This window comes from Barbus barbus (genome assembly GCF_936440315.1).
Source record: "Barbus barbus genome assembly, chromosome: 6".
NCBI classification, from domain to species: Eukaryota; Metazoa; Chordata; class Actinopteri; order Cypriniformes; family Cyprinidae; genus Barbus; species Barbus barbus.
Window position 1 is genome coordinate 32518545 of NC_136734.1, and position 19056 is coordinate 32537600.

Consider the following 19056-nt stretch of genomic DNA (forward strand, 5'->3'; position numbering starts at 1 on the left):
GTATAACAGGAGTGCTGCTGCGACAAAGAAAGCCTCACTTTCCCTTTTTGACTGGGAGTTTCACATTGAAGCACCAGTGTTACTTAATTTAAGACATGAATAAGGCATTACCAACAAAAGGGATAGCATCTCATTCGCTTTTAGTCATGTAAACACTTCACCTTACTAAAACAAAGGTGCTCATTTAGAAATAAAGTGCTAATAAGTACGTATTTTCGTATTTAAGTACGAAAAAAGCCACTTTGAAGCTTAAAAATGCAGGAATTTTTTGAATTAGCCTACTTCTGTTCAGACCTGTAATGGGATTCCAATTGTTTTAAATAATTTTTGAGGATGTTTTCCGAAAATGACTTCACACTTCAACACCTGAGAACTACATTTCTAATTTCAAGAGGGTACAAATAGCTTGGATTTGCAGATGGACGGAAAACTACCCTAGTGGTTGGACTGCATTGCAGCATGGCCTAATTTTATTCCAGTTTTCAAACACAGTTTCTGATCTGTATGATCTGTTTTTTAATTGATGTGGTTTGTAATCTCTGGAGAGGAATTATTGTGCAATTCAAATTGGCCTCTCACCAGTGATTTTAGCCTGAGTGGTATCTTGTGGGCTGCTGGGGAAGACCAGTTCTCCATGCTCCCCTCCAGAAAGTGGGCCGTATTTGACACGGTAATTGAGGACATCGGATATGCTGTTTTTCCACTCCAAAGTTATGCTCTCATCTGTCTGTTCAACTGCCTTGAGGTGCTTGGGGGCATCAAGGTCTGAAAAATGCCAACATGTGGATAAAAGAAAATACTTCCTGTAGACGTATGGTTATCCTCCAGGGCAAGACAAAGAAAATTGCTTCAAAATGCAGGTCTAAGTACAACACAATTATCAGTAGACCTGCTAAAGCAGAATGAATTTTCGCTTTAAGTTCTGAAATGATTTCTAGAGAGTTTGTACCTGTTGTGAAGCTCCCATATACCGGAAAGCTGGTCATCTCTCCCCTGCGGGCCATGAGAGAAACCTCATACTCGGTGTCAGGGTACAGCTCAGCCAGATGGTACTGGGTATCCATGGCGGAAAGCTCGATTGTGTTCCTGTCGATATCTGTGATTGGGCCATAGGACACAGAGATCCCGTCCACCTGGGCAACAGGCTGAAACCAGGTGATAAGGGCTGTAGTGTCTGTCACATCACGCACATCCAGCTGGCTGGGAGCATCAATCACTGTGGAAAATAGGAGAGGTTTGTGACAGCTGGGAAAAAAGCAACAAAATGGGAATATTTATGCAAGCAGATGAGTTAAAAACAGCTGCTATAAAGTTTTTGACATCAAGAACCTAAAAATATGATGATTGCTCTCCTAAAATTAAATGGTAGCAATACATTTTTATTTAAAAAGACCCATTATACTATGTATTTTTCATATTGTCACTATGCTTAATAAAAAATAAATGATTAAACTAGTAAATAGTGCATAAAATAAAACAAACATTGCAAATATCATAAATAAAATAGTTCTAATTCAATCAAGAAGTAACATTGAAAATTTGGTAAAAGTAAATTTTTTTTCCTGAAATAGAATCGCAACACTTGAAGACTCCACTTTGGGGAAAAAAGCACTATCACTACATTTGACAATAAGACCAAAGAATTGTATCTGCACACCTGCTTCTCCAAGACTAAAAAGAGTACAAGTACTTAAGTACTTATTTTCATGGTTAAATCAGTTTGTTAGATTAGGAACTGTACTGAGATCTCATACTCATGTGAGCGTAAGATAATATAGAGGAACTGCATGCAGCTTAGAGCAGATTTGTGCATGTGAGATGCTCCAATGCGCTAGTTATCTCACGGGAGGACAGCCTCTCATGTTGCTGAGTGGTGCCTCCCACACACAGAGAGTGAGGGAGAGAACTCGCTTTGAGCAATTAGTCCCCCTTTAATGCAAATCCTATGTGGCCCAAGTTGAAGAAATGGAGTAGATGGAGCGTTAGAGGCATGCTGGGAGATTTTTTTAGACATTTGTACGACAGCAAAAACAGCCTGTCATGAAGGAAAACTGGTTACTTGTACTGACAGCATAAGAGGCCAATGTTATAATGGCACATCTCTTTCCAATATAATCTTTAGTGTGTTCTAATAGAAGGTAGTGATAAAAGTGAAAAGATTTTGGGAAATGTCACAATGGTAAAAGGTTTTTCAGCAAACCAAAAGCTATTTTTGAAGTATAAAATTGTATTTGAAAGATGATGTGCTAGAAATTCTCTGTTCTGTAGCTCTTACTCAGAATATGTGGGATAATACAAAAATGTTAATAATATTTAGAATGTCACTTTTGTTTCATAATGATATAGGAAGGTGACAGACCCATATGAGCAATATATCCCAATCGGGAAGTCGTGGCCTAATGGTTAGAGTCGGCCTCGTAATCCAAAGGTTGCGGGTTCGAGTCTCGGGCCGGCAGGGATTGTAGGTGGGGGAGTGAATGTCCAGCGCTCTCTCCGCCCTCAATACCACGACTGAGGTGCCCTTGATCAAATCACCGAACCCCTAACTTCGTTGGATGGGTTAAATGCAGAGCACGAATTCCGAGTATGGGTCACCATACTTGGCAGTATGTCACTTTAATCAAATTATCAAATAAACATACAGTATGTTATTCAATATCTTTACTAAGACCTTAAATTGTATAAAGACTAACTAGACGTGTTAAAGTAATATTGTGAAATGTTATTATTATAACTGTTTTCTGTTTTTAATGTATTTTAAAATGCAATTTATCTCTGTTATGGCGAAGCTGAATTTTCAAGCATCCATTTCCCCAATCTGATCACTTGATCTGTCAGAGATCATTCTAATATGCTGATTTGCTGCTTTGGGATTCTTGGATGAATAGAAAGTTCAAAAGAACAGCATTTTATTGAAAATAAATAATTTGTAACAAAGTAAAAATCCTTACTGTCACTTTTGATCAATTTAATGTATTCTTGCTGAATAATAGTCTTTCTTTCTTTAAAAAAAAAAAAACCTTAGTGACCCCAAACTTTAGAATAGTAGTGTATGTATTTTAGCTGGACTGGTGTAGAAAGGCACATGGAAAGTGTTCAAGTGTTAAAGTCTTGCAAAATAAGTTCTTGAGAAACCAACACTTACATATTCAGTTATTCTAACTCAAAATAATAATTTGAAATGCTCAGCAACTGCATTGCAAATAACTGCCAATTAACATTGACTGCTCTTTCTAATTTCAGGTAAGACCTCCTGTCGCTTTAAAAAAAAAAAAAAACAGTCCTGAAAATTTGCAGACTGGTCATGGCCACCAGTTAAATGCTGTCGACAGCTGCTTACTTATGACAACGTTCTTGCTGGCTGGGGGTCCACGGGTGTTGTTCTTTACGACCTCAAGCTTGACTTCATACTCTTGTCCAGGTCCAAGACCAGACTGCTCAAAGGTGGTCTCAGGAGGGGTGAGAGAGTTCAAAATCTCTCCATCCTCTTCTTTCTGCCATTCAAAAACAGATTTAAATTTTTTTTGGTGAACTGAATTGATGAATATATTAAATCTAATAACAGATCGCTGGTCAAAGGTTCTGCTGGTTAATAAAAGAGCACCACAAAGCATCAAAGAAGGAAAGCAAAATCAATCTCCCATGAACTACGGGGTAATGAGAGGGTGTCCTGAGAGTAAACACTTTGGTCTATTAGCTGATTCTACTTGGATGAGTGTTTTAATTCACAGCAAGAATTATTTTGGCATTGACATCCCTAAACTTGACGCGTGAATGAAACTGCCAAGCTGTGTTTTGAAAGAGGGATGTAAGGGAGGTTTGCATGTTCTAATGGTGGTGTTTTTTGGAGTTTGCATAAGCCCTTGAGAAAGAAAATAAAGCATTACAGAGACAATAAGAGTTCTGTGGCACATGGTCACGCATGCTGTTGCCAGGAGCTTCTTAGAGGGTTTTGTCTTGCAAAACCGCAGACTTCTCGACAGTAGCTTTTTGCTTAGTGGCACCACTCAGCTATTTTCCACTGGGCGCCTTTTGAGCTACTCATTTTAAACTATTACTTGCAAACAGAACGGTTCTTTTATATCACATCTTTTAGGAGAAAATATGAGGGCAACAAAACTCTTTTGGACCATAGCTACCCTAGAGACTTACGGAGCATGCCAGGGCACTCACTGTGTTTCTGAAGATGAGGTTCCAGCCATCAAAGGGGATGTTCAAGGGGTCCCACTCAACCTCCACTGCGGTCTCTCTAACCGATTTGAATTTCAGACCCTCAGGTTCAGGAAGATCTAATTGTAGGGTATAAATCAGTTTTGCAGAATATACTCAGGACAAAATAACATATAACAAAATATAACATATAACATATAACAAATAATTTTCCTAAGCATGATGATGGGTGACTTACGTGTGGCTATTCTGGCACTGACAGGGACACTCATCTTGCTGTTCAGGACAGCAAAGACACTGATTAGGTACTCTATGCCAGGCTCGAGCTCCCTAATAGTGGCTGTCTTCTTTTCACCAGAAACTTTCATTTCCATCTCCAAACCACCAGGAGCCGTAGGCACATAGGTGATAAGATATTCCGTCACAAACATCTCATTGACCCAGGCAACGTCCACTGTTTCTGGATCGACCTCAGTCACAGTCAGGTCTCTGGGTGGGGAGACTGTGGATTGAAACATGCCAAAGTATTCACTTAATCTTAGAACAACCTCTGAATAAAAAAGCTGAATGCCAGCTGAATGTGCAGAGACAACTACATAAACCATTCATAGATTGATTTCCTAAAACAATGTAGCTCTATAGTGCTATTAACTGTTGTTTCAATGCAATTTTTTGACATGCAGTTTTATTTTATGACATTTCTGATGTTATATATATTTATATTTATATAAATACATAGAAATGCATGTATATATTTAGGAAAAATATGTTATGTTTGTATATTAAATGTGTTTATATATAACAAATTATATGAATATAAATATATACATGTAATTACATGTAAATATGTTTAACATATATACTGTATGTGTGTGTGCATTTATACGCAATAATATAATACATATTAATAATAATATAGTATAATGTAATGTAATAATATAATAGTAATGTAATATATGGAGTTTTTAAAGACAATTTAAAGTGCTCACAAAAAAGTGCAAATTTTATGTCTAAATCCGCTTATTATTACTCGATTAGCTCATATTGGGGTTCTGTAAAAATCAGAACAGACCTGCTTTTCCTTTGAGAAAGTATAATAGACAAAAGTGTGTAAGTATAACCTATACATATGCAGTGTTACATATTCCAGTGTAAAATATAGTGACTTACTTTCAGAGCAGTCGTCGCCAGTGAAGCCTAAATCACATATGCACATTCCATTCAGACATTGGCCTTGATCATTGCAGTTTGCTGGGCAGGTCAGAACAGAGCAGTCCTCACCGGTATAGCCCTCAGAGCAGACACACTTTCCATCTTCACAGTAGCCACGGTCTTGGCAGTTGTTGGGACATGTCTTTGTACCACAGTCCTCCCCTGTGAACCCACTGTTACACACACATTGGCCATTTACACAACGTCCTCGGTTATGGCAGTCATTGGGGCAAGTCAACTCGCTGCAGTCTTGGCCTGTAAAACCAGCATGACAAATGCACTTGCCATCCACACACTGACCATGCTCATGACAGTCATTGGGACAGGTTTTGATGCTGCAGTCTTCTCCAGCAAAACCATCATGGCAAACACACTTGCCATACACACACTTTCCACGCTCATGACAGTCATTGGGACAGGTTTTGATGCTGCAATCTTCTCCAGCAAAACCATCATGGCAAACACACTTGCCATCCACACACTTTCCACGCTCATGACAGTCATTGGGACAGGTTTTGATGCTGCAATCTTCTCCAGCAAAACCATCATGGCAAACACACTTGCCATCCACACACTTTCCACGCTCATGACAGTCATTGGGACAGGTTTTGATGCTGCAGTCTTCTCCAGCAAAACCATCATGGCAAACACACTTGCCATCCACACACTTTCCACGCTCATGACAGTCATTGGGACAGGTTTTGATGCTGCAATCTTCTCCAGCAAAACCATCATGGCAAACACACTTGCCATCCGCACACTTTCCACGCTCATGACAGTCATTGGGACAGGTTTTGATGCTGCAATCTTCTCCAGCAAAACCATCATGGCAAACACACTTGCCATCCGCACACTTTCCACGCTCATGACAGTCATTGGGACAGGTTTTGATGCTGCAATCTTCTCCAGCAAAACCTTCATTGCAAACACACTTGCCATCTACACACTGTCCGTGTCCCTGGCAATGATTGGGACAGGTTTTGATACTGCAATCTTCTCCAGCAAAACCATCATGGCAAATGCACTTGCCGTCCACACATTGTCCACGTCCATGGCAGTGACTGGGACAGGTTTTGATGCTGCAATCTTCTCCAGAAAAGCCATGGTGGCAAATGCACTTGCCGTCCACACATTGCCCACGTCCATGGCAGTGATGGGGACAGGACTTGATGCCACAGTGTTCTCCAGCAAAGCCATCATGGCAAATGCATTTGCCGTCCACACATTGCCCACGTCCATGGCAGTCATGGAGACAGGTCTTGATGCTGCAGTCTTCTCCAGCAAAGCCAACTTTGCAAATGCACTTCCCGTTGACACAACGGCCATGATCGTGACAGTTATTGGGGCAGGAAAGCTCAGAGCAGTCGTCACCTTCATATCCATCATCACAAATACACTCACCGTTGACGCACTGTCCCCTGTCATTGCAGTTGTCAGGACAGGAAAGAATGCTGCAGTCCTCACCCTCAAACCCAGGATCACATATGCACTTCCCATTGAAGCAGTGCCCTTTCTGATTGCAGTCATTGAGGCAGGATAACTTGGAGCAGTCATCTCCGCTGTAGCCAATGTTGCAGATGCATTGCCCATTGACACACCGGCCTCGGTGATTGCAGTTTTTTGGGCAGGTAAGCTCCCCACAGTCCTCCCCAGTAAAGCCCTCTTCACAATAGCAGGTTCCGTTGTCACATCGGCCACGGTCATAGCAGTCATTGGGACAGATGAGCTCGGAGCAGTCAAAGCCCGTCCAAGGCTCGTCGCATAAACATTCGTCATCCACACAACGCCCCCTGCCGAGGCAGTTGTTTAGGCAGTTGGTCAAACTGCAGTCCTCACCGATGAAGCCCTCAGTGCAGATGCAAGCCCCATCAATGCACTCTCCATTCTCACCGCAATCCACAGGACACAGCTCGATGCTGCAGTCCTCACTTCCAAAACCCTCGAAGCAGACGCACTTGCCATCTTCACAGCGGCCTTGATCCTGGCAAAAGTTGGGGCATTCTGGCTCGGAGCAGTTGACTCCCTTCCAACCGGGCTCACACACACAGCTGCAGGTCTCAGCGCTGTAGTTTCCGCGGCCACTGCAGTAGGGTTTGGTTGTGACTTCACCTGCTAAAGAGGTTTTTAGTCATTTTTGGCTTATGCTGAGAAACACTTTCATGCTGGTTTAGACAGGAATGGGAATTGTACAGAATTTAACGATTCCTTAATGGCTCCATTAACGTTTCTTTTAGTACTTTTAAAGAATAAATACTAAAAAGCAGATATTTTCTTACCAATTTCAATAACAATAGAAAAGGTCTGTGTAAATAAATGCAATCCAATAACTGCCATTTGACTTTAACATCCCTAGCAGTACTACACAAACAAAAATATGGCAATTCATTTAGATTTACAGACAAAACAACACAACACTACAGACAAAACATGTTTGTAACTACATGTTGTCATATAACCAGTCTGTAAAAACTACACTGATTGAAGTGTCACAGTTAACTGAAAGCTGTATGTTTGAGTCACTAAAAAGAACCAGTCATTCCAGCCAATTGGAGCACACTGGTTGTGCTGCATGTTTATGATAAACAATGATACACTACTTTTTTAAATGATACTACTTCTAAATAATAAGCAAAACCGATTTTGACAGGTTTGTTTTGAAATCACAATGAAAATCTAAGTAATCACCCGAGTTGTTTGTGAGGATGAAATTAATTAAAATATCTATCAATGCAACGACAGTCAGAGAGGGAATTTTTAGGGAGGCTAACATGCAAATTCATATTGTTCAAACCAACGACACTTTGCAGCAGATTAGAGTTTATTTTAAGTGACACCTTTTGCCCTAACCACAAGAAGGCTTGATGACGATACTAAAAACCAGGTGGCTTGAATGGTTACAGTATCTCTGATAATGACTTTAGCTGATGCCTTTCTCCTTTTTTTCTGCCACAATTTGAATGGAAGCAAATGGCTTTGTGTCATTTGGATATCTATTCTGATTGGTCTGTTTATGCCTTTACGCTATCAGCTGCCTCTAATATTTATGTAGCGATTAATCTCTGAGCTACTACTTGCAAAAAGAAAAAGAAAAATATAGATATTTATATGCATCTGTGTTATGAGCGTTAGTGGATAAAAAAACAAAAGTTAAAGTTGACTACAGATGAAAATTAGCCAGTGTTGGCTAAATCTGGTGCATTTTACATATTGTATGTATTATTAATGTGCATTGTCCCTGATTAAATAAATGAAATGAAAATGAAAAAAGAGATAGTTCACCCAAAAATTTAAATTGTCACCATTTACTCACCCTCACTTTGTTCCAAAACGGTTTGACTTTCTTTCTTCTGTAGAACATAAAAGATGACATTCTGAAAAATGTCTCAGTGTTTAATTTTATTATTTATTTTTTGTCCATTATAAAATGGATGTCAAAGGCCCAAATATTTAGTTAACTATATCGTTTAAACATATCTTCCTTTGTGTATTACAGAAGAAAGAAATGTATGCAGGTTTGGAACAACATGAGGATGAGTAAAGAATTTCCATTTTGGGGTGAGAGTTTTTCCATTTTAGATGAACTATAATTTGAATTTAGTCAGCATTCTTTTGAATACATTTTTTTAATAAAGCTCAGCCTCTTAATGGACTATCAAAGTATCTACAGTATGTGATATTTGTCCTTACCTGTAACCTGAGAACTACAGCAGCCCGTTCCACTGGTGCACTGCTCTCTAAGACTGGATACCTCTGCCTCCAGCATTTCCAGCCTGTTCAGAAGATCCTTCAGGTCAGGCATGTGGTTATCACAACCGCAAGCTTGCTTGGGAATGTTAATCCTATGCGTAAAAACAATCTGATTCTCTCCGTCCATGGTGTGTTCTATGTGTTGGTCAGACTGCAGATTGGCCGGTTTTGGCTTCACTTGTGTTGTTCCAGGTGAATCCAAGTCCACAGAGCACAGGGATACAGAGGGAACGTTGATGTTGTATACATGGTTAAAAACCACAGGCTGATCAGGACTTGGGAGGGTCAAGTTCTCAGTGGTCGGTGACAGTGATTCTCTTCTGTGTCTAATTACTCTTTTCACCAGGCCAGCACTAGAGAGATGAACTAACATGGCTACTGCCAGACAGGCCAGTAGCAGGCCTCGCATCCCCATGATTTGCTCCTTGACTCTTCTTACTGGCGTGATTGTTCAAACTGTTTTAAGATTCTGGAGACGTGGGTTTAATCCTGCAAAAATTTAATTAGAACAGTTACTCCGGTTGCTTTTACACATTTCATTCTAATGCATGTCCAGTGTGAATCCAGTGTTAAATTGCACTTGCAAAATGGAAAATGAAACATACACACTACATAATGTAAAAGTCATTTAATGAATTTCCAAAAACATTCATATTTCTAAAGCACAATTTAAAAAAAAACATATAAAATGAATGTTAATTTAAATAAATCATTCCATCTTAAATATACATTTTAAATCAATATTGAAAATAACATAATATGAAAATAAGTCATTTATATGAATTAAAGGTATGTAGTGTAGTGTAGACATAAGAAAAACAAAAATGTTTTAATCCTTGACTCGGGTTTCTTTTCCAACCAGAATGAATTATATTCTAAACTAAAGCAAACCATATCACACTATATCACACTATTCATATTCAGAATAAAATGTCCAGCAAAAAAAAAAAAAACCCAAAAACAACAATTACGCATACATGCCAGTCAGCAACACTGCAGGATATAGACAGATATTAAGTACAACTCAGGTTATGGTTGCCTTGGCTTCCACAAAGATCAGCTCAGGCCAATGAAAGCAAGGCAAACTTCAGCTCAGGAGCAAGGGCTCCAGCAGCGTTTCCTATGACAGGCTGCCATGACACGCAGCAGGCGACACCTGAATCTGAGGAGTATACTCTCCTCTCTGACGCTCTGCCCACAGCCCATGCTGACAGATTAATACTCGTGCAGAGGAGACCATCTGCAGCGCTTCCGCTAGCGTGGGTGTTCAGAGTTCACGCTTCTCATAAAAGTTAGCATTCTTTGACCATTCTCCAGACAGCAGCAGAGTTCTGCATTAAAACACAACACTTTCCTCATTAAAAGAAGTTAGAAGTGTAGTTTTTGCAGAGCTCATGAGGTTTGTCACCTCACTAAGTGCAATGGTCTGTTACAAATTTAATTAAAATAAAATGCCTGTAATATTTTTCAAGGATATTACTGTGCTATATTATGGGGTGTAACAGGGAGATTGAGGATGTATGTGTTTAAAGAGTCCTGATGCGCATGTCATATGGTCACATACTTGGCAACTACAGGATTGTAGATTTAGTTTTCCGTATAGCTGTTTTCCTGAATGTTATGAAAACCAAATGGGACCCATTTAAGATGGAAATAACCAACTTCTCAAAGTGCTGACACACTGACTTTTCAATACCATAAAACACCCAATATTTATAGCAAATTAAGTACATTTGTGTGTGCATTTTTCAGCCTGCACCTTGCCTAGCCATTCAAACACATTTAACCTCTTAAAATGTATTATTTTCATTAGATTTTTTAAAAGATTCTTTATATTTTACAGTACTGATTTTGACATAAGAGATCACTCAAAATTTACAATTCTTTCATTTGAAAATATTTTTAAGAATGCTTTTGTGCATTAAATGAAAGTCGACTGGAAAAAAATGAATGAATTAATAAAAAATAAAAAAATACTGCAAAATATCTTTGTGTGTATCTTCTTATACAGGTTTGGAATGAGGGCATCTAAATGATGACAGAATTAAAATTTTTTGGGTGAAATATCCCTTTAAGGTAAACCCTCCACAGTCCTTCAGTAACAAAAGAGCAATACAAAGTGGTTACACAGATCATAATTTTGTCATGGCTGCAGGGGGATGACCCAAAGCCACAGCTTGCAAGGTCAACAGCAGGTAATATCTTTTTAGGATCGGTTTAGTAAGTGGAGAGCTCACTTTGACATGTGATTAGCGGGACTGACAGATGAGCTCCAGCGAGAGGGATCCCACGCTGCTGCCGCCCATCCGTGATTAGACAGACAAGGATGAGCGCTTCTGTGATGGAGCGCTTAAGGGGGGTTCGATGATGGGAGACTCCCGATCTGGACCCTCGGGGGTGAAGGGGACCTACTCCACTTCTTGTTCCTCACATCTATACCCTGGGATTAAATCAGCAAAATAGGCAGAAAATTGCTTCGAGTCGCTTTGCGGTTTTAGTTCTGGATGGGTAGCTGGCTTTTTCACTTTGAAACCTGGCTTGTCGCCACAAGAATCAAAGAAAGAAAATGAATTTGAAGGACCAAGCTGGTCTTTGTGTGAGCATTTGCCCTTAACCCCTGGCTAAGGTTGACTGTAAATGAATGAACAATCAAATAAGAAATATAATGAGGACAGCTTGGCTTCATGGCAGCAATGATGGATATGCTTGGCTATGAAAGAATCAGCAGTTATTAACATTAGATTAGAAAATATTTCATTTTTTCGCATTTTGAACAGCGAGAAATAGACAAAGCCAGTCTCTTTTATTAGAGCTCCATCAATACAGTGCTGAGCTCAGAGCAGTATGCTAATGCTGCTGCTTACTGGCACTTTCAGATAAACCAGACACAATGTGACTGCTGCTTTCTCATGCCAGGTCTAGTTTTTATACATTGTTACTTTCTCAGACTCTGGCTGGGCCAGTTGGCTTCCGTGTGTCTAATGTGAGAGGAATTTCAATGGGGGGTGAACCTGCTGGCACACATATTTAGTGCCACTGATCTAAATTGGTCCTGCGTTGTGCTAAGTGCTGAATGCTGACTAGAGCGTTTGAAAGGCAGAATACCTCACACAGAGACCAGATGAATACTTTTGTAAGCCATAAATTATAGTGACAGTTGAAACGTTTCTTCGACCACACCAATGTGCTACAAACAAATTAGCTTACTTGCTATTTGTTAAATTAGAAGTTTGCAGCTCCTCACATAATTGAGTAATTAGCAAGTTAGCGGTTTGGGACCGTGGCGTAATTAGCTGTGATCTGATGTATACTACAAAGACATAAAACATAAAAGGAATATGCCAAAATCCAGATCACAAAGTACAAAACATTATTATTGTAAAGTGGATGGGAATTAGTAACATTTGATTGAGATGACAACTGTTGATGTGGCAGAAGCTGGTAATGTGTTTGAAATAAAATAAAATAAAATAAAATCTAGGCTTTTTTTCCTGACTTTAGAGGATTGATGAGGTGGTAAATTATCTGTTAAATAGCTGGTTATTGAACGGTAAAAACTGCTGGGGTTGCTTTAACAGTTCATCGTTCAGTTTCATATTCAGTGATTAGAGATGACTTTCATCCACAGTCTGTTGAACACAGGGGAAGCACAACTCTTCCACAGTTTATTCCTATGAAATCATCAAGCAGACTCCGCTTTGTAGGTCACACATGACAGAAAGCACTTGCCTTCACTGAGACGCAGCCTTAATATGGGTCACCCGCAGTAGTGAATGAATTGGTATTGTCTAGACTCTATTCACCTTAATAGATGTCATAAAATGCTCTGACAGTCTGTTTAATACTGGGAAGGAGTCAATGATGAAAAAAATATTTCTCCCAGAGGTATGCCATAAACACTGTATCATTCCTCCACCGGTGCAAGTCAAACTTCATTAAAAATCAATACGATGAAATTGAGTAAATACTTCTTAATCCAGTCAGCAAAGCAGTAAATCTGCTGAAATGAGTGTCTGATCTGTGGTGAAGACCTGAAAAATGCTGATAAATCATTATTAAAAACATTATAAATATGAGTATGCTGTCATTGCGAAGAGGATGTTTATCGATGGCATGGTTTTCCAAGGTCATAATCAGACAGAGGTCTGCTGAAACCAGCACCACGAAGCAGCTCATAATCATCCAACACAGAGATGGATTTCCAGACCAGCTCATAACGCCGCTCAATGGTGTGTGCTCTCAGATCGATGGCAAGGCATATAGCCACTGTTATTGTTTCATAAATGGATTTGTAAAGTCATCGCCTTCCTGAGGAATGCTCATTTAGGAGGAGTGGCTCAGTTGACCATTAGACCTTCCATTTTATTTGGTTCTTTCTTTCTATAGTTCTGCAGTTCTTCTTCTCTCTTAGTGATATTTTTCATCTGTCTGACATCCTGTTACTTTTAAGCTGTGATGTGAATGCAGAATGTGAATTGTGACTGTCCACTGGCCTCAAACGAGCTGATGATTGTCTATGCCTCGCTACTCTATATTCTTTGGCTTGTCTGTGCTTCAAAAGGAAGTCAGTCATGGCTTGCAGTGGGTTCACTGACCAGATTGAAACAAATGAATATGTCTGGCAATCATAAACACACATACGTGCTGTCTCACCACTATATGTACAATGTGTGCTTAAAGGTCTCTCAAATGCCACATAAAGTGATCTCTCACCCAACGCATTCTCTTGGCATTTCTCCCATCGGTGGATTGACAGCAAGGTGTGAAACCAGAACCTAAGAACATACACCACTGTGTATTATATTCCCAGCTATGCCACTCTCATAATAATGAGATTAAGTAATTATTAATCTTGCATCTGATTTCATTGCCAGAGTTTAAAGGTATTTCTTCTTTAATTCAATTTTAAACTGAAACCAGCATACTGAAATGTTCTGTTTTTATTACTGATCATTCCATTCCTGTGGGCTATTTTTATCTATATATAGTAGAGGCATAAGATTACACGCAGACTGATAAGTGAAAGGCAATGCAGGTTTTCACAATGAAAAAGCTGGGTTTCATGACAGTCGAGCCCCATTTACAGAGCTCTAATGATGCTGGGAGATCTGATTGCACTGATAGGAGGTGTGTGTGTGCGTGTGTGTGTGTGTGTGTGTGTAAGTGAGCGATAAGCCGGGCTGATGTATGGCCAGAGATAGAGGTGTTTGCACTGCTCTGAATGGACCTGTGGTTCACTGACATAGCTGCACTTTCACCAAAGAAGCATTCAAAGCGGACACGATACAGCTAGGATGACATTGCCAAAGGTGAACTCCATCATGCTGATTAAGGAGAAATGGAAAGTTTAGGACATGCGAGTCAACATCTGAGACCAGAGACACTAGAGAAGTCTACCGGGAATGAAGTCGAATAATTCCTGTCTTTATAGCTTCTATGTGTGCTTTCTCTTAAAGTCCAGATGGAAGGAATGAAGGAGGAACATTTGCTACTTGCCGTCTCATTTTACATCTCCAGCACTGGTGACCCCGTGTTTATTAGCTTAACCCCTGTTACAGCCAGAAAAGCAGCCTCATATGTTCAGACCTTAAAAGCACAAACTCCTGCTATTTCTGACTCCCGTTTGTCGCAACAAAGTTCAAACACTATTTAAGCACCATGCAGACAGTGCCTCACATATTGGTCTTAGAAAGATAAATTCTTTTTACAATTTTTTTTTTGTTTTCTAAAGGATATATTGTGGTCTGGCAGGAACTGCAAAGAATAAAAGACTGTATTTTAACCCAGAAGTCAATTTGCTACAGAGTAAAAAGACTTATTTGAACATGGAGGTCATTTTTTTCATAGGCACAAAGCAATCCCTTCCCAAAATGGAAAGCTATTGATCATTCTTTCCTGTTATAGAAAAAATAAAAGCTAGTATGTTTTTTTGTTTGTGTGTAACAGGAAATTGCTTTTTCTCCAACACCAAGAAATTTTGTTTTTCCTCTTGCTGAATTGAGCCATGATCAAGTGTGATTTAGCATGGCTGCGGTCTGAAAAAAGACCTATAAACTGCATGCTGCCAGATCCAATTACTTACACTACATACCTATAGTAATTAGCTTCATCACAGTATGATCTTCTAGGACAGAGCAAAAAGCTCTTTCAAGCTCTTTATCGATCCTATTGAACATTTTTCCTCCTTCTGGAAAGAAAAATCTGTTTTCCCACACTGAAATACAAGAATATTGACTGGGAGATTAAGACATCTATTTTCACTGTTCACATTGGAGGCAGATTTGTCATCAATTCAGATACTGTGGTTCTCTTTTACAGCATCCCAAACTCTTCTGCTAAGTTAAAACTTTAATTATCCTGGGTTTGTAGTGACAAATGCCTTCTAGCACGCAGGGTCACTAACCCTCACAAGTTCCTCACTTCTGAGGAAGAAGACACATGGGCTCATCTTTTGACTGCCACCGATAGGGACACTGTCTGTGCTTTGAGCTCATGGTTTCCTAGCCATGTTACATTAGCATCAGACAGCCATTAAAACCATCTGGGACTGTGACACTTTAACACACTGAAGTCTACCGAGGAAATCTTTGTTCACTGATGCCGACAAATCATTCTGAATGCCTCTGTGGCTAATTTTGAGTGTGGAAGAAAAGAATCCTTTACAGAGCATTTTTCAAAGAGACTGACAGACAGGCGGACAGACAGAGAGACAGAGAGGCAGATAGACATATAGACAGATAGACAGATAGACAGATAGATAGATAGATAGATAGATAGATAGATAGATAGATAGATAGATAGATAGATAGACAGATAGACAGATAGACAGATAGATAGATAGATAGATAGATAGATAGATAGATAGATAGATAGATAGATAGATAGATAGATAGATAGATAGATAGATAGATGAAGCAATTCAAAAAAGAACGAAAAAAGACTTTTTGAAAGTTAAATTGACAAAGCATCATAAAAATATTTAGAAACTTTGTTCATTTTATTTATCTTTATTTGTCTGCCAAAATAACTTGATTAATTTTAATTATCTTCATTTGGTTGTTTTCCTTAGCAAAATATTGATATATGTGATTAATTGTGATTACTTTATTTGTGACTAATTAATCAGCATTTCATGCAATTAATTAAATTAAAATATTTAATTGACTGACAGACCTATAATAGACAAACAAATTGATACAGAGATAGACAGACAGACAGACTGACAGACAGACAACCACAGGAGAACACAGAGGGTCCAATAGCTGCTCCAAGTGCATTGCCAGGCCAGGAGCAGAGCTGACAGCTGTTCAAACAAAGGCTAGTTTCCCACTCAGCTTTGTTCTGAGTGGCACTGTCAATGAATACACTGCACATAGCATCATAAAACATTTAAACACGCCGTCTAGGCAACAACCATGTGTGGTTGGCACTTCTAATGTCTTCAAGATAATGATGGCATAGAGAGCTGAGGAGATTTTATCTACCCAGGAGGCACTGACATCACACAACAAAAAAGATCAAATATTAGGGCTATTATGAAATAGAAATGTTTAATGTGTTCAGTCGTATTCTGAGAACACTCAAAAAAAAAACTTGAAGAGAAGCAAACATAACCAAGTATTCTTTATGCAGTCACGAGTTTTGCCCCTCAATGCTAACGACTAAGTTTCCCTCATTCACAGAAGAACCTCCCTCCCATTTAGGACCCTTGGATCCAGGGGTCTCTGTCATTGACCCCCACCTCGTTCAATATACGCACTCATAAGGCGTCTCTCAGCCTCTGCGTTTCCCAGCCTAGACCCCTCCCCCTACTGCCACACACACGCACATCTTCTCATCACCTCAGTTTCTCCATTCTCCTAAACGGATACAACCCATCAATAAGCACAGCGCACTGATCCGAGAACCATTCAACCCCCCCACTGCGGATGAGGCGAGAGAAAAGAGCTGGCAGCTGACAGCGGAGCTACACGAGGAGCAGCAGACTAAAGGGAGAAGCACTAACACAAACCAGCTGCTGCTCTCCCTGGCTGGAGAGAGGACAGAGATCCCGGAAAGGGATAACACTGTCTGCCAGGTAACGGACACGGCTGACTCACAGCTGCAGACAAGCCCACCACGTGTAAAGTTACGCCAAACTATCAGCACTCAGAGCACACGCTACTGTATTCCCCCCTCAAGTGGAGCTGGAATAATTGCTGAGCTTAAAACAAATGTGGACCACTTCCCCTATAAACAATAATGAGCAGCCTAAAGCAAGCCAATGCATCAGCCTTAGAAGTCCCTTGCTAACAATTACACTGTCAGAAAACATGTGCAAAAAGTCTACCTTTAGGAGTACAATAGCTTGTCAATGGGGTAGTACCTTTAAAGGTACATCTTTGTACTACATTTACCCCTAAAAGGTGCATGGTAGTACCTTAAGGATGCATATTGCTACTCTAAGGAACAAATATGCACCTTTTAGGGGTAGATAAGGTGCAAAGTTGTCCTTTTAAGGGAACTGCCTCAGCGACAAGCTGTTGTATACCTAAAGGTAAAATTTTTGCACAGTGTAAAACATGACTCTTGTTATACAACAGTATTACAAAGTGCCACAACATCCTTTAAACCATGATTCAGATTTAGCATTTAATAACACTCATAAAGAGCACAGAGTCAATTAACATGCAAATCTGTCACACTAACAGGTAGATGGAAGTGACTTGAAGCATCACAGCTTACCTTAGTGAGATCAATCCTGCTCTACAGGCTCAGAGACGTGCCTCTGTCTAGGGAACTGCGATGTGTTGCCAAACGGAAGGTTAAAAACATCAGGAACTCTTGAAGTGCTTTTTAATTTTCTTTAGATAGATGACAGTCCTGTCATTTCCTCCCGTCTCTCTGCTCTCAGTGAGAGTGTTCCATCCAGCCAGTGTATGTCTGCTGATGCTGAGAGGGAATGAGTGAAAGAGAGAGAGAGCGAGAGAGAGAGAGAGAGAGGGAGGGAGAAGTCCCTTTCTTTTAAACAGTAGACACTTTGCGGTCAGACCCCACTCTCTTATATACACCCCCCTCCCCTTTCTCCCTCTGACTGAAAGCTGAGGAGCTGAAACGGGATGCCTCAAGGCTGAGTCGCAAACTCATACACACACCGAGAAGAGAGGAGGAGAAAAAGAAAAAGAGAGAGACCATTTACTATAAACTGGAGCAGCCAATGATTGGATGAAAGGGATATATCCCAAGCTGCATTAACATACATTTCAGATTAGAATTAACAGGGAGGATAAAGGAGGAAGGACCTTGTGTGTTTGATGACGAGCATGACACGGCGGATGATGGGATTATGTACGGTGATCAGCATAATCAACCTTTAATCCCCCAAATCCAACCTCGCCATGGAAAAAAAAACTAAAAAACTAAAAAGAATCGTTTTAGTCAAGGTTGGTTCTCCTTTTTTTAAACCTTAAAAACCTCTCCTAAGTGGAACCATCTCTGTGCCGCAACCTTCGGCTTTTCGTGCTCCCCTGCGCTTCTGTAAATACTCTTCCCTTTCAGAGTGTCAGATTATTCACCTTTCCATCTGCACTACCAACAAACACCTCCCCCCACGTGCACTGCAGGTAGAAGAACATCCAACCAAGCCAGCTGCAATTACCGGACTATAAGGCATCCGGCATTTTGTGCAAACAGGAGCTTTTCTTGAAATAAGCATGGAACAAAGAGCCAGCAGATTGGATTTTTCACTCTGGGCTTCCTCGTTTCAAACGAGAAACATATTTCATTAGAGATGAGATGATGCCTCTCGTCGTGTCAAAAACTGACCTTTAGTCCTCTTGGGGGGCAACACGGAGGCACCCGTGGAGACAGGGCGCTCGAACCCCCAGAGAGGAATCAAGAACGTTTTTTTTCTGGTGAGAGAAAATCAACCCCGATCAGCCTGTGCTC

General features: G+C 40.1%; 1 protein-coding gene across 1 annotated transcript in view; it reads right to left on the bottom strand.

Moving 5' to 3' along the window:
- LOC306871189 (tenascin-like) overlaps positions 1-18141 on the bottom strand; it is a 33625-nt gene extending 15484 nt beyond the window's left edge. The window contains exons 1-8 of the mRNA XM_079418961.1: positions 17854-18141; positions 9070-9618; positions 5341-7494; positions 4409-4672; positions 4174-4289; positions 3341-3494; positions 950-1216; positions 580-765 (exon numbers count right to left, since the gene is read on the bottom strand). Coding sequence (XP_079275087.1) covers positions 580-765; positions 950-1216; positions 3341-3494; positions 4174-4289; positions 4409-4672; positions 5341-7494; positions 9070-9544 — 3616 coding nt within the window. The 5' untranslated portion in view covers positions 9545-9618; positions 17854-18141. The remainder of the gene's footprint in view (positions 1-579; positions 766-949; positions 1217-3340; positions 3495-4173; positions 4290-4408; positions 4673-5340; positions 7495-9069; positions 9619-17853) is intronic.
- Between the last annotated feature and the right edge of the window lie 915 nt (positions 18142-19056).